Source organism: Argentina silus (assembly GCF_951799395.1).
Source record: "Argentina silus genome assembly, chromosome: 6".
Classification (NCBI taxonomy): domain Eukaryota; kingdom Metazoa; phylum Chordata; class Actinopteri; order Argentiniformes; family Argentinidae; genus Argentina; species Argentina silus.
In genome coordinates this window covers 7,845,247-7,872,311 of record NC_139660.1, presented here as the reverse complement: position 1 = coordinate 7,872,311, position 27,065 = coordinate 7,845,247, and the positions used below count along the sequence as shown (strand labels likewise).

General features: G+C 41.5%; 2 protein-coding genes across 2 annotated transcripts in view; both read right to left on the bottom strand.

Moving 5' to 3' along the window:
• Positions 1-16,420, bottom strand: part of oca2 (oculocutaneous albinism II) — a gene marked incomplete at both ends in the record, with an annotated part of 45,384 nt that extends 28,964 nt beyond the window's left edge. The window contains 13 exons of the mRNA XM_083671746.1: positions 1,319-1,457; positions 2,344-2,468; positions 4,145-4,201; positions 5,629-5,694; positions 5,935-6,006; positions 9,660-9,813; positions 10,332-10,414; positions 10,589-10,752; positions 11,267-11,339; positions 11,467-11,524; positions 11,871-12,068; positions 13,124-13,222; positions 16,176-16,420. Coding sequence (XP_083527872.1) covers positions 1,319-1,457; positions 2,344-2,468; positions 4,145-4,201; positions 5,629-5,694; positions 5,935-6,006; positions 9,660-9,813; positions 10,332-10,414; positions 10,589-10,752; positions 11,267-11,339; positions 11,467-11,524; positions 11,871-12,068; positions 13,124-13,222; positions 16,176-16,420 — 1,533 coding nt within the window. The remainder of the gene's footprint in view (positions 1-1,318; positions 1,458-2,343; positions 2,469-4,144; positions 4,202-5,628; positions 5,695-5,934; positions 6,007-9,659; positions 9,814-10,331; positions 10,415-10,588; positions 10,753-11,266; positions 11,340-11,466; positions 11,525-11,870; positions 12,069-13,123; positions 13,223-16,175) is intronic.
• An 8,105-nt stretch (positions 16,421-24,525) lies between these two features.
• The window catches only part of herc2 (HECT and RLD domain containing E3 ubiquitin protein ligase 2), a 38,697-nt gene continuing 36,157 nt past the window's right edge, over positions 24,526-27,065 (bottom strand). The window contains exons 87-90 of the mRNA XM_083671842.1: positions 26,267-26,457; positions 26,019-26,124; positions 25,701-25,913; positions 24,526-25,572 (exon numbers count right to left, since the gene is read on the bottom strand). Of these exons, the coding sequence (XP_083527968.1) occupies positions 25,300-25,572; positions 25,701-25,913; positions 26,019-26,124; positions 26,267-26,457 (783 nt within the window). The 3' untranslated portion in view covers positions 24,526-25,299. The remainder of the gene's footprint in view (positions 25,573-25,700; positions 25,914-26,018; positions 26,125-26,266; positions 26,458-27,065) is intronic.

The window sequence follows — 27,065 nt, the reverse complement described above, 5'->3', positions numbered from 1 at the left end:
TCTTGGTCACATGACTTAAAATGACCCATAACATTGAGAGGGTTTTTTCAAGGTATTTTTCTTGGTCAATCCCTACTCCACCTGTGAGTGACCAGACGATTCAACTTTGAGGTTTCATTTCATTAATACTTAAAAGAGAATAAGACCACTTTGATGTCAGCCCACAAGTTTGACAAAAAATAGGCATTTTAATTCATACCCACCACTTCTAGAAACATGACACATCACTTCAGAGTACATCTGAGAGAATCACTGTCTTGTGATTCAATAACTGGACAGGCACACACAATTCCCTATGATTAACTCAGGAGACTTTTCCTCTTCGAAATCTGTTTTCCTTTACGAAATCTGCAACTCTCAGTAAAGCTAAGAAAACAGCACCACAACGCACGGAAAAAACATGGACATTTGCTACGATTTCCATCAGTCCCATATTACAGCAAACAGATCAACAGTGGGATTATATGCCAAGCCACTGTGGCAACAATCTCCTCAGCCTCCTCAATGTCCTCAGCCCTGTTGACATCTGTAGAGTTGGTGCAAGATGGTCTTTGGCATAAGTGCCATGCCCAGCCTATTGGCATCTCCAGTCTTAGTCTTAAGCCTTTGGCGCCAAGGTCAGGGTGGTGACATCACTCCAATGCAAGAAAGTGCTACATTGCTTATCCCATTCGCTGCCTGCCGTTATTACCGAGATTAAAAGATCTCTACCCCTCCACCCCTGTGTTTGTGTGTATGTTCGGCAGATTGTGAATCAAGCTCAAGACAGCCGTGGCCGGATTGTGGTTGTATGTAATTACTGATGGTGTTGTGTTAAGCAGAGAGAGGTTGCATACAGAGAGGTTGAGCAGAGGAGCCATGAAGGGAATAAGACTTGTATAGGACTCATATCATTGATTATGAGTGTTGCGTACTTCAGAGCATATTGGAAGGCACATCATCTCCCTACATATGGCTCCACATGTGTCCTTAGTCACACAAAGGGAGGCCAGCTGACCAGAGCCCTGTCATCAAAGGCACAGAGATGTTTTCACATTCAATTGCTTATACTGTCCCGTCATCTATCATCGACAACATTCCAATCAGTGTCATCGTGTTCTGGTGCTTATCTCTGTGTACTCCCAAGGTCAGTCTAGTAGATACAGTACATGCACAGGCTGTGCATATGCCTAACCTTCACCAGTCCTTCTGCTAAGAGTGGCAGTTGAACAACTTCACACAGTCTATGTGTCATCATGACACTCAAACCCTGCCCACCGAGCCCCCCCACGGTGACATAAACCCAAAGTTTAACACCCAGAACTGAAAAAGTGCCTACTTTCTTGCGCAGGTCCTGATTTGATACGATAATCACGTTGGGTGGATCTCCGACAGCTGTGGCGGCCCCTCCAATGTTGGTGAAGATTACTTCTGCAATCAGGACATGTCTGGGGTCCAGATTAAGCACCTCGCATAACCTGTCCAAATCAGAAAAAGAGAGACAGAAAAAAAACGTTAGCTCTGATTAGATTTCGCGAAGAATACAAAAAAATAAAAAAATATATCACTTTTAACTTGATTTGCAACACTCAAGCTGTTCTTGTACAATCCTAGAGGGCATGTCAACCGAGAGATGAGATAGACAGAAACAGAGGTCTAGGCAGAGAACATTGGTTGATATAAAAAAAAAAAAATACAAAAAAAAGGTGTCAGAATGTGAGCACCAGCTGGTATGGACAAAACAGTGCCCTTTGACCTATAATTGACCTCTGAACTGTACTAAACAAAATAATAGCCAGAGAGGGTACAACAGCGAGACACTAGGTGTAATGCATCTGAGACAGTAGACAGGACTAATAGGAGAGTACAGTATCCGGAAGGTTAACAAGGTCATTTGCTACTTTATCGTTTGAGATGCACAGTGGCTTTGAGGAGGTTGAATAAGTTCAAGCGATTGGAATAATTTGATAAGGGGGAAGTAGGCATCACTTTTTCTCTCTCACCACAATGCTCAATGCGAGACACTAGAGAAAAATGGGAGGGGGGGGGGGGGGGGGTATTTTTAAATGGTTGCTAGTTAAATTCAAAGAGCATTTAACACTGTGAGCATCGTTTCCAGTATACAAGCAAGTTGTACTTCTGAGAGAGGGGAGAGGGGAAGGGGGCGGCGTACTGTACAGTATGTATTATGTATTCTGGACAGTACCTACTGTAAGGGCCAATCTAGTTACAACCTTGGCCATTGCTTTTTGTGATTTTTTTCATGTTCCTCTATCAACAGTCTACAGTAAGTTAAAACATTGAATGAAAATATGTTTGTTATACAGTATATATGTACAGTAGGTTAGGGTTTATTCTGTGTACCTGATGGTGACAGGGGTGAAGAGCATCATAGTGGTGACATTGTCCAGGAAAGCAGAGAGGATGGCTGCAATGAGGCAGAGGATGATGATCATGGGCCAAACTCTTCCCCTGGATAGCTGATAGGCCTGTAGGGAAAAGCAGCACATTGACATGAGTCTGACTAAACTGTAAAACTAAGGAACGTTTATACGAAACAAATCTCACTCGTGTTTATTGCAATGGATTTGATATCAAAGGCAAAAGTAATCAGGCAGGGGTGTTGTGAAACTGAGATCTTAGTAGAATATCTCTGAGTTGTTTTCTATATTTTTCAAAGTATGATTTCAAACTTTTTTCAAATGATTTTCAAACTTTGATTTCAGAAAACATAAATTAGTTTAGAGTCATTAATGAGTACAAATCTAATTTGGGCCACTCAGGGCAGCATCAAAAGGTTTTTATTTATCCATAAAAAAGAATGAAATCGTCAAGTTTTATAGCATGATTAAAACTAAAATAGTTAGAACCAAGTCCCATTACGCCTGTCTTAGGCCTCTTGTCTTGTCATTGTCTTGATTAAAACTGTATCCATCAGGAGGATGATCAGTTCACCAAAGCAGCACATTTTCAATACTTAAGCACACTAAAAGTTGTGCAATAGGAGAGGGACACAAACACACATATATATATACACACACACACACACACACACACACACACACACACACACAGACACACACACACAGACACACACACACACACGCACACACACACACACACACACACATAACACACATATGTACAAATACAAAAGCACACGATAGCCCCAGTCTTAAGCTCCCAGGCGGGGATGAGGGTGGCCACCCCTTGTGTGTAATAGCACAATGTGTCAGGGCCACCATGCCGTCTCTGAGATGATATTTTAATTTGAAGCGCCTACCCTCGTCCAACAACCACTTAAAATTCATGAGCCTGAATGATCCCCCTGTACCCCAGGTCTGAGAGCTACTGTACCTGAAGGACACAGCCATTTGCCCTCCCTGCCTGAGAATCTATTGAGGACATTCCAAACGCTACTTTGAGTTACGGTTTTGTTTTCCTAAGGCTGGGTGACCATACCCTTACACCATGGGGTGGGCTGTCCTATCTTCAGGTGTAAGACAAAGGATGATTTTGATACTTTTCCCATTTTACATGATTTATACATTTTTTATAGTACCAGGAAGCATTTGCTTCAGCTTATTTAATTATGCAGGCCTATAAGGGCCTTGGTATCAGCCATTAATTTACAAATAAATCATTTTTACAAGTCCTGCCTCCCAGTACGGACAAAGTGACTCAGAAGAGGGCCTTCTGATGGATTTCTACTTTTGCCCCAAAGCATGTGGAGGGAAAAAAACTAAACGCTCTTCCTCTCTTTGCAAAAGACAATTTGCTCTAAACTTGTGCAGGTCATACCATCATGGTGTGTTCATGTGTTATGTGTTTATCCACATGTTCACTACTGCTAGAGACAATATACTGTATATGTGAATAGAAAACATACTGTACAGTAGTGGTTGTTGTCCTTGCTTGCGGGCACTAAATCTGTGTCTTTTGCATTGATGTTAGTAGGACCCAGGAGCTGGCTGTGTGCCGACTGGAAGACAGTCTTCCACGGCAGAGGATTAAGTTACATTGGCACAACCACTTTGGGTTCTGTCTAGTAGGGATATCCTGGTAATATAACACTAGATTACATTTTGATGTGCATTTTGTTTCATTCAATACATGTTTTTGTTGACTTGCCTGCATTCATTATTGCCACAGATGTCCAACTCACCTTCACAGCACAGTAGTCAAAAAACCCAGTGTCTGAAAATATGGCTACCAGAATCATCTGTAAAGGAGAGAGCAAACAACAGTTGCAATATGGTGTATATGAATAAACACCATCAAATCTGCATTTTCTACAAATTTTGCAAGTGACATATTCTTCAGAATTTCAGGGTTAAAGTTCATTTCAAGGAAGATGAACTGTCATAGGCAATTATGGGCCATGTTCAAATGAGTGCCTTTAGTTGACAAGACTTTCAATCGCATTGACCCTCAGCTCTGGTGTCGTTATCCTCATCCATATACTGTATAATATACAGTTATCATACTATATTCTACAGAGCAATCTCTCCAGGAATGTGAACTTTTATGTACTTTTATGTTCCTGTTTCTGATGTAGTTCCAGGAATTTGTATTATGTATTATTATGTAAATACCTCAATGACTAGACTAGTAGGTTGGTTATGACAGCTATGAAAGTAACAGTTGTAAAAGAGGTCTGCCAAAGGCGTCCTCTTGCAGGAAAGCAATAAAATATGAAACATGAACAAAATATCTAATGTGTACAGTATGGCACCTATAGTATACTGTAGGTTATGTTTTATGAACCAGTAGATAGATATTATATTTCCCTACTTTAAAGCCTAAACAGTATGGATCTATATTTGAGAAAAAAATACATGTTGCCGTTGGGTTTCCAAAGCTTTGTGTTTGGAATATCATCAAACAGCTCTTGTTTAATTCAGCATTTGAGAGACGATTTTTAGTGTGAGTTATTTTTAGACCCACACAGTCAGTAAAACACATGTTGAAAACACTCTCTTCAACGTGATGAGAAAGAAAGACACATTCCATGATAATATTCATACATCTGGATATTGGAAGCCTGGCAGGTAACATTGTTCATGTTATTGCGTTGTCAGTTTTTTTCAGATGAATGACATTATGTATTACCAACTTTGTCATAAACCTGACAATACTGTACTACTTATATCCTAAATGTGTGTGTCATAAATCTATATACCAGTGTGAAGTCATATTGGGACATTTTCTTTCCTTTGTTGCTTATTCAATCCCCTTTCTCTCCATAACAACTTTCCAGATGGAGTCACTGCTATTTTGCATCGGAGGTGATTGGATGTGTTTGTTTCCATGGAGACAGGCTTCGAACACATCAAGATCTCCAAAGACTTGCAACAGCAATAAGAGGATGTTGACATACAGGGATGTAGTCCTATGGTTAAGGGGCAGGTTGCATGAATCAGTCTAACTGCATGGTACTCTGCGATGCTAGATAAAAAACAAATAATGCACTTTATCACAATTCCACAAATGTTAATGAAGCAGACTTTGATTTGCTTGTTTCTGTGCCAGACCATCCTGAATGTTTCCAATGAAGCTTCTAAAGATTGCGAGAGCCCAGTTCTGATTGATGGGCACCTGACACAGAAAATAATTGTTCCAGAATGGTTCCAGAATGGTCTAACTCACCATGCCAAATAGAAGGGCCAGTGTTTCATAGTCAATCCACTCCACTACTGTAGTCAGACTGGGGCGCTGTGGGAGAAAGGGAGAGAGGGGGAGGGGGGGGTGGGGGGGGAGCGAGGGAGAGAGAAGGGAACTAGATGAAGCCTCTCCCCGCTGGGAGATATTTTAATCTTACAGCTGCATGAATAACATGCCATAAATTATCTGCCCTAGAACATGCTTGCTTCATGTTATGGAACTTGTACTGTGCCTTACTTTGATGCTACAATTGATTATCATTTGTACTCAAAAATAGTAGTTGAGTCATACATCACCAATGATGGCCAGGGCAGCTAATGCAGCCAAGGATCCCAGCATGGCAGCCAGGGTGCGGTGGACAATCTAAAAACAGAAAATAATTGAGAAGATTACAGCACCAAACTGAGCCTGTTGTTAAAGATGAATGCTCTTAGATGAGAATTGCATATAATTCTGTAACCTAAATGACCCCCCCCTCTCCCTTCTCTCTCTCTATTTCTCTCCTCTCTTTTTCTCCCTCCCTCTTTCTCTCTCTACTCTCCTTCTCTCTTTCCCTCTCTCTCTTTCTCTCCCTCTCTCCCTCACTATCTATATTTCTCTCTCTCTCTCTCTGACAGGAACATGTCAACTCATCAGGAGAGCAATATAATCAGTCAAAGGAGGCTAGAGGGTGTGAGGGTTGGCCTCGGTAATGACGCCAGGTTAATGGAAACAACCTCTTTAAGCCAAAATCATGTGTCACTTGTTGTAGTTGCCCTCATCACATTTGAGGAAAAGTTGTGATTAGAGGATTATGTTGTCTCTTTGAAAACAGCTCTATATATAACACTGTGATTACTGTGATTGAAATATTTCAAGATCATTTGACAAGAAGAGCAATATACACTAGAAAAAAAAGAAAATTCTCTGCACACACACCAAGTGAATTTCCAGCAGACGGCTTATAGCCGCCTCAATGATGAAACATCTCATGTAAGAACTAGGGATAGTAGACTCAAGGGAGTCCAAGATTTAACAGTGACAGAGGACAAGGAGACCTCCTGTTGTCCCACCTCATTGGTAAACACAGTCCCAGTGTTTTATGGATACAAATTTGACTTGCAAATCAGAAATTCTATATAATATAATACTTTTTCATATAATGATTCATATAATGATTTTTTTTTATTATTTTTTTTTGTCACACAGAGGTGTTTCTCCACTACATTGTTGAACATAAACCCCGAAAGCCAAGGAACTATCATGATCCCAAGCCTTAGAAGAATCATGAGCAAATGCCATCTATTGGAACAATAGAGGAGAATGAATTCCTCATAGCAAGGTTGGTAAATAAGATTGAAAAGCAGAGTGGTCCAACAAAGGCACGACAAGGCCCTTGTTCCCTTGTGTGAGGCAGTGAGGCAGTGAGGCCATTTGGATATAACAGAAGGTTTGGAAAAGGTATTTCAGGCAATTTCACTGTGTGCCCTGCTCTCCTGAACTGCCCTGAACCACAGGGATTTCCCACCATCATCATGTATGATGCATTTATTATTAAAAATGTAGGACTACAATAAGCATGCCTGTGGATTCAGGCAGCAAATCCCCCCGGCTCCTCTGACATACTTTTTTCATTGCAATAAATGCCAGGAAAGTAGGTCATCCTATGTAGGCCTATACCAGAGAATACAGAGGCACATGTCATTGGTGACTAGGTGACCAAAGTTGTGGTTGGGAGTTGGCATTAGGTTAGGGTTAGGGTTAGGGTTAGGGTTAGGGTTAGGGTTAGGGTTAGGGTTCTATGGATAACCTAAATGCCAGGCCAGTTCACAGGGAGATCAGCAGTTATCATTAGCTCTTAATTCTTGCCGTAAACTCTTGCACTCCATCTAAGGCTGGCATTCAAGGGAACACAAAAACTTTCTTTTCCAACAACTAATTTGTTGGAAAATAAGTAATGGGAGCCATAGCAAACTCCAAACAAAGGGAATGAAATCAATGGCTAAGAGAGAGTCAGGGTCGTGCGTGTTGAAAGAGCTGATTGGCCCAGAGGGTCCTCCCAAATAAATCTCTATACAGGACCGCACTGCAGCTTGTATTCACCCCTGAAACAAAGAAAGGAGGGCCAAATAAGGAGGAGCTTGTGTTTACCCTGTCCTCTGAGCCTAATGTGAAAGAATATTCTCCAAATGAGTGAAGAAATAAAAAGCAAAAGTGTTGATCAGGATATCCAACACACAGTGGGAGCTTCATTTATCCAGCTGAGAGAATGTCTGGACTTGAAAGTAAAAACTATTTCAAACAACGTCACAAAATGTCTGGCTTTATAAGCTAACTTCAATTAAACATCAGAATCAGAATATGTATTACATTTTACTGCTGTCAGGTCTATTGTCAAAGACGCCTTTTAATGGGAATGACAATGATTGTCTCTAAAGAGCATATTGACCTCGCAATATTATTTATTCAGAACTTAGTCAGGCCAATCAGAACGCGTAATCAGGCAGACAATTGCAAAGTAGTCCTTTGATAAAATCATAAAGGAAACAGGACAAAGGCAAATAAGAAAAGCTTCTTGATTGGCTTTGTGCAAATGGAACAAAAGAAAAAAGGCAATTTCATATAACAGTTATTGGACCTGAGATGGCAGACCTTTGAATGCAAGAACATCAAATTCAGACCACCATGATGAATATGAAAAGGGTGCATATGGGCAAAATTACCGGTGATGCCCATAGTGATCTAATTTGATTCCTAAACCACTTTTTTAAATGTAGAGAGGGCTTTGTGCTCCCGTATCATGTATCATGTCTAATGAGCACAGAGCTGTGAGTGAAGAGATTCTGAGCAAGACAAGGGGAGACTTCACCACATATAGGAGCCAGACACTGCCTCCTGGTGGACACCCACAGAACTGTTCTCTGCTGAGGACAGAACAAGCTATGAAAATGTGGCTTCTTCTTAAGCTATGCCCTTGAGAGGACTGTTCCTACTTTGGGCATAAGCTAATGAGCATGGCTACAGTATTGAGTTGCCATTGAAAACAATTCCACACAACTAATATATTCTACCAATGTAAAGGCCTTCCTGTCCTGTGATTGCATGTAATGGTACACACAAACTTCCACTAAGTGTCCTCCTCCACTCTGCATAGAAATGTATCTCTTTGATCACTGTAAGCAAATATAGAATTAATCAGTTGATGACAGCAGCAGGGCCATGTTGTAATGACAGCAAATGACAGCCAGTATGGATGGGAGGTGTAATGTGTAAAGACAGGCTGTGATCTACAGCTCCCTATGGGGACGAGGGACATCCCTCTTGGTGACAGTCAGGGGTGTTGCGTGTGGACTGTGGAGCAGATCAGGGCCTGACTGTGTTGTCCTCTCAGGGTCGGTAGTGTCCTGGTCCTCTGGGGCTCAGTTGGTAGAGCATGGTGCTAACAATGCTTAGATTGGGGGTTCAATTCAATTCAACCATATATACTGAAAAATGTATACACTCACTGCAATGGATAAAAGCATCAGCTAAATGGTATATATTATTATTATATTATCATGGCCCAGCCAACCCCAGATTGGGTTTCACCTCATCTCTGGATTAGGGAGATGAGCCCTTATTCTAACCACACATATACCCTCAAATAGATAGAAATACTGGGCAAACATCTCAAGTCAATTATATAAATAGGCTGGTATTGATATAAATAGGGAGTGTTTATAATTGGTCATAGGCAGAGATATTTCTGAGTACAAGCACAAAGCTCTGTGCTAAATATACCTGTGCGTGGGTGGAATGGTAAATAAAGCATCTCTTTGACTACAGCGCCTTCATAACGTATTCAGACCCCTTTACTTTTTCCACATTTTGTCGGCACTGTATGTGGACCACATGCATATCTCCTGGGTGAATAATAATACACATCTCCGACACCACAACGTGGATGAACATTTTGATCTAAAGAGGTAAACATGATCAAATGTATGGGGGGAGAATGTACACTGAACAGCACTGCAAGAGAGGCAGCGGACAATTACCTCAGTGATGATGAGGACATACACCCCCGCCAGGATGACTGCGGCTATGACCACCTGTGTCTCCACATTGACAAAGAGGGATTGGTGGGTCATGGAGAGAGGGACCGCCCGGCTGTCCTGAAGGAAAGCCTGGACTGTGATGAGGATGGGCTCACTAGTTGGTGGAATACAGTGTGCACAGGGGAGTTAGCATTTAGCATGTCTCTTATCAGACACACATACAGTACAGTACTACACATGTCACTCTCATGGCTCATCATGCTCGCAACTGCCCTGAGGTGGGTATGCAGTATAAAACACTCTTGGTGATCATGATACGCACAGACATTTCACAGAGTATAGTAAAGAAAAAAAAAAAAAGAAAAAAAAAATGGCTGCTGGGCTGCTCATAAAGGTAATTGGCAATGAGGTCATTGATAAGCACAGGGGTCTGGTTTTTCTGCCTGATTCTCACAGACACTGCTCAGGTCTGTCTGGATTTTCCACATGGAAGAGAAATCTAAATGCCATCGGACATGTGGACAGGGATTACACTGAGCTCAGCCTGGTTTTCAAAATAAGCAATTGGGACCGACTCAATCCCCACCCCCATACCCCCACCCTCCCCATACATTACAGTTTTGTGCAATGTTAAAACATCAGAAATGGCGTACTGTAATGATTTGATGATACCTGCTTAGCATTTCAAATGTTCTTGTCGTCAGTATCTGGTCACTTCGTTCAGAATGCAGCGGTATGGTCCAGTTATAAATCACCTGTTCAGCAGAGGAAATCACAGGTGTCATCAGCTTTGTACAGCTGCCAATCACAACATTATGTACTGTAAGCTACAGTCAGAGAAAGTACAAACAATGTCAGGATAGAGAAGGGCAGAGAATGCCTGATCTTCAGAAGCTAAAGTTCAGAGTGGGGCAAACGAAGGCTCTTACCTGCTCAGCCCGCCTCCTTCGTGGCCCCGCATCCTCAGTCTGCTCTACCTGGATCAGGACGTACTCCTGATTGGACATGTCTTTAGGTACCATCCCGTCTACAAAGGGCCCGCCCACCTGCAGCTTTAGCAAGGCATTGTCACGGAAATCCGTCAGGTTCATTGCTGTGAGACACATGCAGTCAAGAAAAATGACTGGAAAACATCAAGTAAATGACTGTGGTTGTCCTTTGAGCTTGATGTAACTTGTGTTTCTTGAATATCTGTACTATGGGCTGCTGTCCACTATTACCTTTGTAAAGCGATTCAGATCAATATACTTGAGCACTGACTGTTCCCAATCAGCAATGGGTATAGCGGTACTCATTGCCCTCTTCACTGCTATGATGTACTGTACCTTAATCTGCAAGATGGCATCTAATTAAGGTCTAAATGAGTAATACATTATTAGGGGCTTTAACAAAGAGGTTTGTTATCAAGCTGTACAATCGGTTTTACCCTTGTGAGATAATAATGTCCTCTGGTTAATGGGTGATAGATATCCACTCCCACTGCAACTCCAATGTAAAACCTCACACAACCAGGTATAGTATTAACAGACATTGTTAACAACACTTTCGCCTACAGTAATACAGTTGCAGTATGGCACTGGGTTGGGACCGAGGCAAGGAAAGGATACAGAAGCTCTCGGTAGATGAGACAGCCAGCATTCTCCAAGGGTTGTCTCGGTCTGGATACATACTGAAGAACAACTGAAACCAGCACAACCGTACCACATTTAGAAATACCCACAGTCACATAAACACAGACAGTTGTTCCATATTTCATAATCATCAATAACAGATGATGATGTCAAAATAGAACACATTATCTACTTACAGAACAGAGAATGACAATAGCAAAGATACTGGCGATTTTGGCATTCCTGAAGCAGCATCTGAAATGAAAAAGATATTTGTTCATGGTCATATACTGTAGCGTACTGTTGAAGTACAGTCATTCAACCTTGCACACATATAGTATGAAACTCTTGCAGTGTCTGTGTGAGACTCAATAGTCCTAGGCCCTGTCTACATATATCATACCATCACTGGTTAAGGCATTCACATGCTAGTCTATTATTCATAGTTTTTCATATTAACATTGACCGACATGTTAAACATTCATGAGGGGAACTCTCATCAAAAGCCCATGATTCCTGTAGTTACATATAAGGGGCGCTTTGAGACCTGGGTGCCGAGCATGATACAGCTTCAACAGAGAGGATAGAAGAGGGAGATCACCTCATGCCGCTGGAGAGTTTGAAGTTGAGGTGGAGGTTGTCCAGGGGGTCACACTTGTCTGTGGAGGTGGAACGGGACAGGGACAAGCTGTTGACCTCACTCCCCAGGCGACACCTCTTCTCCAGCTCCATGGAGCTGCTGTCCCAGGGCTCCTCCCCACCAGCAAAACTGGGGTCATGCAGGGTCATGTAGCTCATACTGAGAATATCATGGTTCAAATCAGCCATCAATGCTTTCACACAAGCAATGCTTCAAAAAGGCATCACCAAACATACTGTAATAATAACAGTCAGAACAACACAAAATGGATCTATGATTTCAATACACTGGCCTAATAGATGACAGCTGCGGACATGCCATATTTTAAGAAAGACTAATGCTGCAAACCTGGCCTACATAACATGTATAAAAAGATAAAACAAAAGTCTGGAGATTTCAAAATGATCTCAAATACAATGTAAAAGTGAAATGGTTGCAGTCATTGAGGTCACGATGTTCTGAATTGAACCATCTCATCAACAGACAGTGACCTATGACATGCCATGATTGTATTTCATGATAAATGGAAAAGAAGTATAATCCGTTTGTCCAAAATGGTTATATAAAAATATTAGATTTAATAGTGTTCATCGAGAAACATCCTCGATTTAGGAAATGCAAAAAATGAAGTGAAATGGGGACACAAGTGTCACAGCTGATTAAATTGGTGCTATATTGTTTGGACAACCAAAATTACCCTCATATAAATTGTCTTTTTCCATTATTCTCTATTACCAATTCCTGAGTTTATCTTTGTCTTAACAATGGCAATTTTTATGGTCCATTCATAAACTTGCACTTAAGAAATCCATAAAAGCTAATTCCACACTGTTTGGTGTCTTTGAAAAATTCCAAGACCATTATTTGAATGAGGATGCCTCATTCATTGATTGCATCACAATGCAATACCAAACTGTCATGACAAGAGGATGGGATAAATCTTCCACAATGACAAACCAGTGGCAAGAGGTACATGGTTCACATTTAACATCTCAAGGTTGAACAGAACATCGATTTGATCTATACTACTATATCTATTACCTGTCTATCTATTTGAAAAATGAAAGTATGAATGTGCAGTGATAATTGTGTGCATGTCAATAGCATTATCAATCACTTTCATTCTGTCATTCAATGGAAAAAATAAAACATTTATTACATGACTATTTCAGGGCTGTTACTGAGAACCAAAAGAACGTGGCCTGAAGACTTACCTGCTGTCTTGAGAGAATTTCAACAAAGGAGATCTATCCGTGTGATTATTGGACTGGTTTGCCTTTCCCTTGAGAAAATTCACCATGCTGAAGTTATGTCTGAAAAACAGATAGAGTGGATAACTGTTAGTATTGAATAAATAGTACACTGTGGAGTTTGGCCTAGACCCTAGTGAATATTGCAGTCCCATGGGTCTCTTTGAAGTTCCTCAAAGTTACCTCATTACATATTTCTTCACCAAGTTAGGTCACTTCTCGAAAAGTTAAAAACGTGTCCAATGGTGAACTTTGACTGCCTGTCTCTCAGCTCAGCTGCCCACCTACTGCTGTCTGTCACTATGGGAACCAGACAGTGGGAGGGTGAGGAGGGTTAAGAGAGGAGAGGTGGGCAACCTCTAATACCCGAGGGTGCCCAAGAGGTGAGTGAGCAGCTGGAGACTCCTGGCACCCAAAGACATCATTACAGGGTCTGTGTCACCCTGTTGCTGTCTATGGTTTGGGGAGGCTCCTGCAGGCTCCCTCAGCCTGCCCTCAGGAACATCAGTACAGCTGGGTCTCTACTACACTGTGTGTCAGTCTTACTGTAGGCATGCAATCCAAACTGGCTGTTTTTCTATAAAAGATGTCTTTTGTGGTGCCCGGAAAAAGAGAGTATGACTCAGGTGTTCAAATCCAGACACTGACAAAAGAGCATGCAGACAGCTGGTGCACACTGCACATGTAAGCCTACTTGATATTTACAGATGCCGCCATGATAGATTCTTCTTTCTCCCTGCTCTGGATGAATGTCATTTTCATTGTCGCCCTGAGTATGCACCCCCAGGGGAGTTTTGTATTCTATATATTAGACTATTCATATATCAGTATATGACTTGGTATTGTATTCATAATACTGTAACTACGAGCATTTGACAATTCATAATTTGCTTCCCTCACACATAAGTACAGTAGCATTTTTTTTATTTATTTTTTTACATTTCAACAGCATATCATGTGTTCCATTAATTTACATTAATTAATTAATTAAGTTAAGTTTGTATGTACTCCATGCATCATCATAATTCAAGGTATTTACGGCGATATTCCTTAAGTTTTAAGATATGTTAATAGCAGTAATATTTGAGAGCCATATACGTCAATGCATTTGTTTAAATAATTTAAGACCCTCATCTCTCTTCTTTAGGGTAAGTAATCTCACAGCCTCTAAGCTTAAAGTATTGTAGGCCTATTAGGTCTAGTGCAACAGGGATAAAGAATAGTGGAGATAATCACCAATAAAACCAAATATTACACGATGATACCCCTCTCATGTATAGCATTGTGAAAAGAATAAACTGAAAATATTACACTTTTAAGAAAACCTATAATATCTTGTTACACACGTTTGTTTAATGCCATTGAAATAGTCTTTAGCCAAATGCTACTACTACTATGCTTGACACAGATACTGTGATCCAGACACTGGCTGGTGTTAAGGGATGAAATTCCTAGATACTCCAAAAGACCAATTATAAATCCCTCTCTACTAATCTGATAATCTTTGGCGGCTTTTACACTCTGGCTGTCAAAGTGAATTAAAGCTTTAAACACCTCAACAAGCATGCATTTTCAATTGACTGAGGGTGCTTTTCAACCGACTGTGAAATATGTTTCCCCATAAAAAACTTGTCCCCCATAAAATCTTTTTTATCAGTACAATACATACAGTATGTACTTCTGTATAGCAATTTACTAACCTATAATATCACCATACAGTAAATTACTTTTTTTAAATTTAAATTATTTTTTTTACACTTGATCATTGGCTCACACCTTGTGTCTCCCCCAACATCAGCCTAAACAGTTGGCTTTTGTGCGACCCTGGCTGGCAGGCAGTGTGACATGATTCGGTGCCCTCCTGGTGATAGCCTGACTCTTGGATACAGGAGTAGATTAGATTGGATATTTCTGGCACACTAATCTCCTTCCACACTGTTATATGAAGAGATTTACTACCATCTCCAAATGATGCTGATCCTCAACTTTCTTCTCCTTGTCCTGACTATGACACTGCTTCCAGATGTGATGGGAGGAAGAAGGAAGGATGTGTGGCTGACTGTTGCTCTTAAAAAATAGGACAATTAACTTTACAGTATATGAAGACCATTGGCCTAAATCTTAAAGCAAACTGTTTAAATCTATTCAATATCTGTTATCTTTCAGGGATCTTTCTTTGAATTCTTGTGATTTCTAACTATTTCTATAAATGTCCCAGTTATTTCCCACAATATTCCCCAGTTTAATCCCACCACAGGCCTGAGATTACAGCAGCACCCCCACCATCTCTCCCTCTCTCTCTCTCTCTCTCTCCCTCTCTCTCTCTCTCTTACACACACACACACACGCACACACACATAGACACACACGCACACACGCACACACACTTTTCAGAGTGAATGATACTGTGCTGCTCCCCCAAGAAATTCTGTTGTCTTTTGCATCAGTTCACACAGTCCACTGGAAGTCTCTGATTTGACAGACACATCAAGTGTAACGTGATTTTGCACGTGAGATCCACAATCCTCCTTCAGCTTTGCAAACAGCTGTTTCACCCTTTGATACTTTTATGAGGAGTATAGGAACTAACTGGCAGTAAAAGCTAATTGAAGAGGAGCCTATTCTTAAAGGGATAGTTCCCAATATATAATTCCATACCTTAAAAGAATGAACACTGAGTTTGTAAGATGTACTGTAGCCAACCAAAAAAACAATGATGAATATACCCCCTTGTAACATGTTCTTATTTGCATGCACAAATCAGCGCAAAGTAAGTGTTAAACTGTACCTTTTAAAGTTGAACATATATACTACCAGTCAACAAAACTACTACTTAATTTTGAACATCATACAAAATTAAAGCTGAACCACAACACTCTGTGTTCTCTGTGAAAGGGCAACCGGTTTGGGGGGGGGGGGGGGGGGGGGGGGGGGTGATTTTCTGTACAGTGCATCACCTGACCATGCCACACACAGACACAGTCCTGTAGAACCTGATAGTGCGTTGGTTGCTTACCCGTTTTCTTCATGAACAGGGCCAAATCCCTTAGCATGGATGACACAGTTGCCAAGTGGCACGGCAGCAGCGCCCTGCTGCAGCTTCTGGGCCTCTTTTCGCCCAGAGAAACCCTCCAGCAGACGCAGCTCACTAAAGTTCCCTGCCACCACATCTGACGTCCTCAGACTATTCCTGCGCTGGTGGACCTGGGTGGCAGCCTGGGACAACTCCAGGTCCAGGTTGCTCTTGTTCTCCAAGTACATTGTGGCAGACAGGTGCAGAGTCTAAACAGATTAGGAAGTCTGGGATTAAACTGAGTAGCCTTGTTATTTCAGTTTTCTGTATTCAACACCAGGTCGGCCTATGTAGAAAATGAACAGGCTTGAGTGTACATTTTGTCTGTATCCCAACTCAGTGTAAAATCACAACTAATGTGGCTTAATATGTCTAAAGAGTTGTGTTGGTGTCTGAGGAAATGTATATGCATATAAATGGTCCTCTGCATAGATTTACTAGATTGGCCATAGTCAATTATTTATTAACTTAACATTACATTCCAGGTTATGTAATTGTGTATTTGTTGCAATCAATTTATTTTACATTGGAAAAGCTATACCTTGCTTCCCTCACAGGAAATGCAGTGCAATGGTTTGACAACAATGCCATGCGTTACCTGAAATGATCTGTATTGCCATCCACTGATAGTGTTTGTGCTATTAGAAATGGAAGTAATTATTACATCACATCGGGCCATCAAGTTCAGAGAAATGTTATGGTTTGAAAAATGGCCTATTAACTGAGTAATGATACAGCCTAGAGGCTGTCTTTGGGATCGTTTAGCGTTTGCTTTACTCCACATACTAACTCCCTGTCTCCTTGCCCAAGGCCAAGGGTAAGAGAGAGGCCTGCTGTGCATAGCAGAGAGGCGTCCATCTGACAGCTCCATCTCTTGTTGAACTCTTGCCTCCAGCGACAGATGGAAAACTCTGATTAAGGTTCTTAAATTCTCTTTGGGCAGCAGCAGCCTTGCTGAGCCCTCAGTCTCACATGGCCACTGCTGAAAGCAAGTCTTTGATGACTGAGGTACAGCAAGACGTCTCACAATAGGCAATATACTGAATACAATATATATATACAATATGTGTGTGTGTGTGTGTGTGTGTGTGTGTGTGTGTGTGTGTGTGTGTGTGTGTGTGTGTGTAAGAGAGAGAGAGAGAGGGAGAGAGAGAGAGAGAGAGAGGGAGAGATGGTGGGGGTGCTGCTGTAATCTCAGGCCTGTGGTGGGATTAAACTGTTTGTTTATAAACCGATGTTAGTAATGAGTTAAAGCATGTGATCACCGCACTTCATACTCTTAACTTCCTATTGTTTTGACGGTGGAGTTAAACACACAGAATGTGAGTATTCATCCCGTTACATATCTGCAAGTGAGGCCATGTGAGGCCATGTGAGGCTCAGACACATATGAGTCCAGCCCTTGTCTGCTATGCTCTGGTCAGTAATGGGGCTTTGGGGACTACTTTGGGGTTTGCCACTTTCTTGGAAAGTGATATACAAGTGTAAAGGTCAAGTATGCCTCAAGGCTTGGTAAAACAAGTTATTCTTTGAATGCAGAGTATGAATGTCAATATTTCTTTCAGACTCTAAATGCTGTTATGGCGCCACCTACTGTAGTAACAGTATGTAGAAGAGACAAGGGCAGAAGTTCTGTTGTTGCAGAAGAAGTGTCTCCTTTAATAAAGAGCCTGTGGTTGTGTGTTTGCGGGTAAAGATGACAAATGAAATGTTTTTTCTTCCTCATCAAAGTTTCACACTGGAGAGGCATGAAAACCGAACAGAAATGTCAGGATTGTTACAATGAAAGAGACAGATTAAGCCTTTTCCATTGTTTCTTTTCTAACAGGATCATGCTTGGGGGAGATCACTGTTTATAGTTACAATATACTAGGGGATTAAATGTGTCAGATATCGTTTCCCAGAGATCCACACGATCCAACTGTTTATTTCATTCCAGTTTTTGAGGTTGACAATAGCATACACTTGTCTCCATGGTAGTGTTTAGGCTTGTGTAATCAGCCAAGTAATCTGTTGTTGGTCTCAAGAATCCCGCAGGATTGATGACTGATACCTAATGTGTAAATTGCCTGTAGATTTGTTCATTTGTTCATAAGAGCTGAGTAAAATAGGTTGTTTCACAGTGCTGCGTATTACTGAAGTGGTACAGTATTAATTGATAGCTAAACCCCTTAACCCACAATACACAGTGCACTCAGTCATACAGTCACACTGTACTGTACTGTACTCATTTTAATCCAGTTTAGACAAAGAAGAAAGGAAGACTTTTATATTTGAATATTTCTCATGTTTCCTAAGACATTTGTGCACCTCCATGCTTCAAGATCTGATTCTGTTTTGCATGCTATTTAATTTGCATGCCTACATTAAAGGTGCAATCTGTAATTCAGACAACGACAAGGTGGGCTCCCGCCTCTTTTTTAGTAAACAGCTGAGAGATTGGGCTGGAGAAATGTAACCACTCTCAATTTCACCATCCATGAGATCAAAATGATAGTTTTAACGATCTTTTGAAGCTATACATTGTTTGTTTACAATTGTATTGTTTACAAACAATGGAGTAAAACAATCTTATATTTTGGGAATTGATGTGGTAAGACAGTTGATATAAGCTCATGAGGCATTTATAAGTTATATTCTTCAAAGATCAATGGCTATCATCATTAATTTAAAAGTCCAAATATTTATTACAGATTGCCCCTTTAAACATAAAAACATTTCTGTACTTAAGTGTTAGAATAGATAAAACATACAATGCAGGCAAATAAAACTACATGTACTTACCTTTTAAAGTCTATGCAGAGAAGAGTGATGATGACTTTGGTGATGATATTGATGCAGATGATGATAGTAGTGATGATGAAGATCACAGAAAAATCAAACACACACTATTTGGACTGTCCCATAAAACACACTCAGTTTGTATAAGGAGTTGTGGGGTGTTTTGTTGTTTCTTGGTGAATAAGCCGGTCAGCACTGTGACATATTTCCCCAGGAGAATGAGGTTGAGTTTCTAACTCTCTTACTCCAGGAGAAGAGGGAACAGCTCCTCAGCAGACTGGGTCTTGGTGACTGTTGAGAGTGGCACAGTCCTTGCTCTCCTCAGTGAAGCTGAGCTGAAGCTGGACAGACATAGAGATGAGCTCCCTCCACAACCCTCCCCTTGTTGTTACACCCTTTTCTCTAACCCCCACCCTCCCCCACACACCCCCCCCCCCCCCCCCCCCCCACACACACACACACACACACACACACACACACACACACACACACCCCTCACCCCCCTCAACCAAGTGCTCTAATTCTAATGAGACTAATTATGTACATACACACCCACCCCTATCCAGACTCCCTCCTCCTCACACATACAAATTAGTTAGCATTAGTCTTTGAAAAACAAACAGCTATTTTAATTCTTTACTCCCAAGATAATGAACACTTCAAAAAGCCTTGGAGGAAAACATGGTTGCTTATTACCTGACCAAAATGATTAGTGTCATTGTTTTGTAATTTTAGACCAGCACTTTCTTACTATTTGTGATAACCAGAACACCAGAGATACCCAGTTGAATTTTCTCTTTCCCATTTGGTTGCATGTGGACCCACTGGGCCGTTGCATATTGTACGTGTGTATATCCTTTTCAAAGCATACCTCTGAGTTTATGACCTCCACAGATTAAGGGTGTGAAAAGGTCAGATAGGTCAGGGACTACAAATTCACGATAAACCCAATACCTGGAATAAGATGGATCAGTAAAACCAGGGATTTTGGAATGCTTTCATGATGAAATGTTAATGAACCACACTGACAGAGCCTAAGACCAAAAGCATACAAATCCTCCCACCATTTAAGCCTGTTTTTTGGGAAATCCTCTTGCCCTAACAACAAATTTAATGTCACTTTACCTTGAATAAAGATGTTATCCATTTTCAAATTGTTGCTATCTTACTGCAAAGTGATAACTGTCAAGTGGATGGATGTAAACGATAGATATCTCTGACGGGAGTGGCACAGTATGTCAATACATCTTTGTGGAGTAGCCTACTGTATCCCCCTCATTCATGTTTCTCCAAGACCTTTCTTAGAGATACAACCACAATGCCTACCATTGAGCTCCGGTCACCTGGTCTACATTCACTACGGCCTCTGACAGAGAAACGAAACTGTGTAAAGGGCATGTCTCGGAGGCACAGCACACTCTGGTCTTGTGGGCTGTGTGGAGACGCAGGGAGACCATCACATGCAGAGAGAGAGAAAAGTTACAGGAAGCCAGAGGGTCTATAACAGAAATGTACGTATCTGTAAAGGTGCCTCTCCAAGAAAATTACTGAAGAGTACTCATAGTTCCTTTACCACACAAGCAGTGTAAGGTATGTACACAGTATGTAAGGTTGGTCCAGCTTTGCAATGCAAATGTAATTCAGCCCATTGTCAGGTGTGTTAGCACACCTCTCACACTATACATTTACCAAATTTCATTAAGATACGTGTGTGTCTTTATTAAATAAGATAAGAGATTAACTCACCAATGCTTACAGAACAGTACTTCAAACATGTTCTCACCACTGGGGAAGTTTTTTAGGATTCAAACCCTCTTTCAAAAAGGTTAAAGACAGTAGATATACCCCATTAATGTTATTTACTATATATTCTGCATAATTTTGTAAAGGTGTGCATACCTAGGTTTGAGTTTTGGTGCTCATTGAAATGTTCTATATTTTGACTATTGCCAACCCTAAATCTTTCACTTAAAACATATCACAATATCAGATTCTACAATCCAGGCAAACAGTGTTATTAATGTATTTTTGATTTCAATGTTTTAATACAAATCTTGTGGCTAAGACCTTAACTCCCAGCTCAAATTGAAAGGACTGTTCTTGGTGGGCAGCAAGCAGTATTAGCATAGGAGATATCCAGCTGTGTTGTAAAAAGCCCAAATAGAAAACTCTCAGATGATGTATCTACCCCAGTGCACTGTAGTGTGCTGAATCACGAGGAGCAGGCAGGGGGATGATGCTCATGGATGGGTGAGACCGCTGGGAGGGAGAGGAGGCAGACCAGGTCTGGAGCTGCATGTGACTGCATGCGGGAGGTGGATGAGGAAGCCTGATGGTTCACAATTCAATGACTTCTCACATTTTAACAGGCTTTCTGTGGATCGTGGCTCGATCAATGATTTTATCCTAAAGCTTTGGCCAGGTGAATTGAAGTGTTGACCCTGTGACCCTTATTCAAAGTGTCTCTAATTCTAAAAAAACACCATAACCCCTAACCCTTTGATACATAAATAAAAAAAAAGCACAGTCGATGGGACTGATCATCATCTTAGTCACTCTACAAAATTGGTAAAAAAAATAATTCCTTAATGGAAAATAATCTGTCTCACATCCATAATTGTGTTTGCAACAATTAATTCAAGTGATACAGCAAATAAAGTGGCTGGAAATGTGTTTGTTTGGTTTTACTACAAAGCATTAAGTTCAGTGCAAATCCAGCACCGGCAGGGATTGAGGAGTTTGTCAGTTGATAGTGACATCCTAATCCACACAGCATGTAATTGATTCCCATGCAAACCAGAGACTATAAAAACAAAATATATCCATTCCCGAAATCACATGAACTATTATCCTTTCACTCATATGGACTCAATTCAACTTGTTGAGTGACTTGTTGAAGACATTTTTTGCATTTGAGCAAATTTTAAGAGTGTCATAGCAAAGGGTCTGAATACTTACACTCACCGGCCACTTTATTAGGTACACCTTGCTAGTACTGGGTTGGACCCCCTTTTGCCTTCAAAACTGTCTTAATTCTTTGTGGCATAGATTCAACAAGGTGCTGGAAACATTCCTCAGAGATTTTGGTCCATATTATTGACATGATAGCATCATTGCTGCAGATTTGTCGGCTGCACATCCATGATGTGAATCTCCCGTTCCACCACATCCCAAAGGTGCTCTATTGTATTGAGATCTGGTGACTGTGGAGGCCATTGGAGTACAGTGAACTCATTGTCATGTTCAAGAAACCAGTTTGAGATGATCTGAGCTTTGTGACATGGCATGTTATCCTGCTGGAAGTAGCCATCAGAAGATGGGTACACTGTGGTCATAAAGGGATGGACATGGTCAGCAACAATACTCAGGTAGGCTGTGGCGTTTAAACAATGGTCAATTGGTACTAAGGGGCCCAAAGTGTGCCAAGAAAATATCCCCCACACCATGAGATATTCGCGTTAACAAGCAGTTGAACAGGTGTACATAATAAAGTGTTTTCACTTTGTCATTATGGGGTATTGTGTTGAGTCGAAAACACAACAAAATGTGGAAAAAGTGAAGAGTCTGAATACTTTCCGAAGCCACTGTACATAAATAGTAGCAACAACAAAAACACCTTGTCTAGACTATGAAACAATGTAGTGAAGTACTACTTTAAAATCAAACGTTTCTTGAGTGCTGGTTGCATTTACGCTCATTCATAAACCGTAAGTCAACGTTAGATCTCAGGCCACCACCACCCCTGGATTTAATGAGCTGTCCGCATGGTACCTAGAACTGTCGATCCCTCCTAGTAACCGTGACATACCTTACATGTTAAAAGTATGCACAAATCTGAGGCAGGAGTTTGTGAGAGCCAGCCAGTCAACCATACCAGTGTGGATTCCTGGAAGTGAGTTATATAACTGCTTTGGGGGGGTTGGTGTGGGTCTGGGGGTCTGGAGAGGAACAGCATAGCAAAGCTGGGATCACTGTACTTCCCTCAGCACATGACCACAGGAATCTCACACGGCTTAACAATCGCTCAGCAATACTGTATTGGTCCCAACCACTGTTATAACCTCAATCACAGGTTCTCATAAGTAAGCTACATAATGATCTATTATGAAACAAATTACAGGATTTGTATGATATCTAATAAGCTTCCTACTAGATGATGATAATATAGTAGGCCATAGTTAATGAAGTGTATTCCATGATTACCAACGGCAACAATAGCACCCACAGACATCTAGCAAACAGTGAGTACAGAGCATACAGTAACCAGACAGTAGCCTACAGCAGAAGGTTTGCTGTGTGAAAATGTTCCGTACATTATGACGTTTCACGTGGGCGGTGACGGACCTGTTTGCGTATTACACTGCGTACTGTACTGACCACATAAATACGCTGCTCCAGGCAGTGAATGAGACTCTGCTGCTCACTACTCTTCTACTCTCTCCTCTCGGTGCCAAGAATGCATGAGAGAAGCACCTGACTCTCCACACAGCATAATGTACTGTGTGATTAAAAATAAAAAGTAAAAAAAAAAAAAAAAAAAAAAAAGGTAGTTAAGACTACAAAGAATTCTCTTTTTTAAGCCAAATTAAGCCATTATAAAACACTGGGGGTGCTTTCTCTCATATTGTACAGTAATCCTTTGAACTACGTGTATGATTCCACATTTCTTAGTGGAAGGAGGAGAGCGAAAAGGGAGGGGACTGTGGGCTACAGTGTAACTTCTGACCTCCACTGAGCTTATTACAGGCGGGTGGGTAAGCAGGAAAGAATGTGGAGTGAAGCTCAGGCATGGGAAGCAACTCTCACGAGTGAGTGCGATCTTAAGACAGCCATCTACATAATAAACATCACAGTTGTTTTCCAGCATGTGAAGGGGCACAGCCCCTGATGACGCTAGGGGGGCGCTGGAGCGAGACTGACTAGGGCACGCCCTGAGGTAATGATGAGGGATTTCATTAATCCCAAAGGGCTAAGGACTAACAGGACTAACTAAGGACTAACAGGACTAACTAAGGACTAACAGGAACCAACATCAGTGCACCAGTCCACCATTATCATACCGTGACCAGTACTATATGATATGCTACAGTATCAAAAGACTCAAAGAATATAAAAAAATAAATAAAATAAAAAAAGCAGATTTAACTTCAAATGAATTATTGCCTGGCTCAGACCAAAATGGACCTTTGACCCGATTTTTAATTTCAATAGCAGGATTTTTGCCATAGAGGAACACATGTAGTTTCACCCTTTCCAATTGCATTACTTTAAAACAGTAACCTTAATCCAGGAAACAATTACTTATGTAGACAAAAAGCTTTATAGAGCAGCGCCCAATTCCAGGAAAAGGAGTACCATTTCAAAACTAAAACACTAACATCCTGTTTAAGGACCATATTTGTGCATCAGGGTACTGTAGGCCTGCATAATAATTGAAGCCATGCAAAAAATCATCTACACTCATCTAACTACCATAGAGTACTTTCTTATGAAAAAAAACTCAAAGTCTTGAGAAGTTTAATTTAAATGTATTAACATAAATGTATTAACATTTAATATGCGGGAATGAGACCTTTTATGAATACATGGCACAATCATATTATATACATTCCATACGGAGGACAGTGCATACACACGTGGTGAGAGGGATGGGGAGGAGGAGGAGGAGGAAGACAGGATACAGTCATAAAATGACCCTTCAGTGGGTTCTGATTGACACCAGTCAAGTGAGAAACACTGACACTTTTAAGTTAAAAAGGTTCTTATAAAGAAACGCTGCTATTACCAAGAAAAGAAAAAAAATAACAGTAATACTACTCATTCATCATCTCACATCATTTCCAATATACAACAAACTAGGGGACAGGTAAGTTCCAGGAACCGACAGGAGAAGTCTACCACAGTGCCAGGCTAAAGGCCTGGTCCCTTAGCGCCGCTGGGCGCTGTACATGACTTCAAGAAACACAATGATCACATGTGCAGCTCTCTCACCGCTCGCATCTCGCTTTGTCGTTGTTGAAAAAGAAACTGAATGAGAGCAAGATCTATGTTTCTTCTCCAGCTTATAGTGCTTTCAAAGCTAATTGCACATAATTCTTTTTTTTTTTTTTTTTTTTTTTTTTTTTTTCCACATAAGGTTTAGTAGAATGCATGAATGTATGTATTAATAGGTGAGATTAACACAGTCATCTTTGATTTCAGTCTTTTTCGGTCTTTGCGTGGCAGATCATTATTTGGACCCTTCCCAAAATCAACAGCCTGGGGAGCAGGGGTTAGGGGTCAGGGTTCAGTGCCCTGTTAAGTAGTCCTGTGTGGAGTCTGAGGCAAAGGAGTCGGCGTCCTCGTTGTCTGAGTCTTCACTGCTGTCATCGGCTGCGGGCTCCCCGGTCAGAGCTATGCGGGCATAGTCGTCTGTGTCGATAGACTTGCAGAAGTGGATGGCGTACTTGAGCTTTTCCTCCAGCACCTGCTTACAGGAGTACCTGGGCAGCTTGAGTAGGAAGAAGCAGGTGTAGGACTCGGGGAGGAAGTGATCCGGGGGGTTGTACTTATCCAGCACCTGGGTCAAGAGATTAAACAAACTTAAAAAAAACGGCTCTATACACTTAACTTCGGGGTGGATTTCATTACAAGTGTCTGACACTATGGCGAGATTGGTCCAAACTGGTTGGAATTATTTTTGCTCACCTGCACAACAAAGTCCCGTCCACGGAAGTCAGCGATGGTCCTGGGCAGGCGCGTGCGGCCCCAGACAAACCTGAGGAAGAGGGATCTCTCTGTATTTGAGAAGGACTCCATCACCTCCCAGAACCACTGGATGAGCGGCGATGTAGGCTCTACACCCTTGTAGGTGGCCACTGATTTGAGTAGGTGCAGAGGGATGTCTGGGCTCCCACACACCTGAATAGTGAGGACACAGCGTGTGTTAAGGGGTGGGCTTGAGGCTGACTGACACACACACACAATGAAGGGGAAAGGTTCTATAGACTTAATGAATGCATTTACCATGGTCTCTAGTTCATAGCCGGTGAAGAGGGAGAGCAGGGGAACAGGCACCACCCGAGCCATCCCCTCCCGCACCGCAGACACCTGCTCGTCAAACTCATGGAGCCTGCAGGGGACAAGAGCACAGCGGGGTGAGCACAGCAAAACACAACCCCCCCCACACAAACACACACACACACACACACACACACACAAAACACACACAAACCTCATAAAACCCCACTGAGTTGATTGTGACGGTTTCTCACCTGTAGTTTATTGCTAGGCGCACATACTCTGCACGGTTCTCCAGTGTGATGTGGGAGTATTTGGAGCTGAGCTGGATGTCCTGGCCGCTGGCATTAGGCACGGTGAAGGGGAGGGTCATGGCCTCAAACTCCTCGGATGTGGCTTCATTGTCCCTGATGTACATCAGTCCAGGGATGAAGTCTTTATCAACCTGTGGAAGGAAACAAATGAGTCTCAAATGAGTGTGCAACTGTTCCTTCCCACCTGACCTCGTTCATGTTCACAAACCTGAGACAATTTGGAACCTGTTGGCTAAAGCTTTGGAACCTGTTGGCTAAAGCTTTGGAACCTGTTGGCTAAAGCTTTGGAACCTGTTGGCTAAAGCTCCATCTAGATTTCACTATGTTGCTTCAACCTACCCAGTCCTATCAGGTCAGTGAAGGGGAGTGAACAGGCAGATGGGACTTTTGATTTATTGACCATTGATTTGGAAGCTCGTCAACTGATTGATTGAAGGACATGTGGGGGCACTGGGACCCCCCTCCCATTTCATTTTTTTTTTTTGACATATCATTTTCTAACATATAAATAGTGTCAATACCTTTCTAACTCTATTATTAATTATAAAAATAAGACAAATCAAGTAACTGTCCCTTTTGTGTGTGTGTGTTCATTAGGTGTATGCAGCAGAAATGTGTGTCCTTGAGAGAGTGACGCTCTCTTGCTGCAGTCTTGTGCTGTATACCCTTCCTCTTTAACCTCTCCAATGGCTCAGGGCAAAACTACCCAACAGAGGGTGCCTTGTGAGAAAGACTTTTT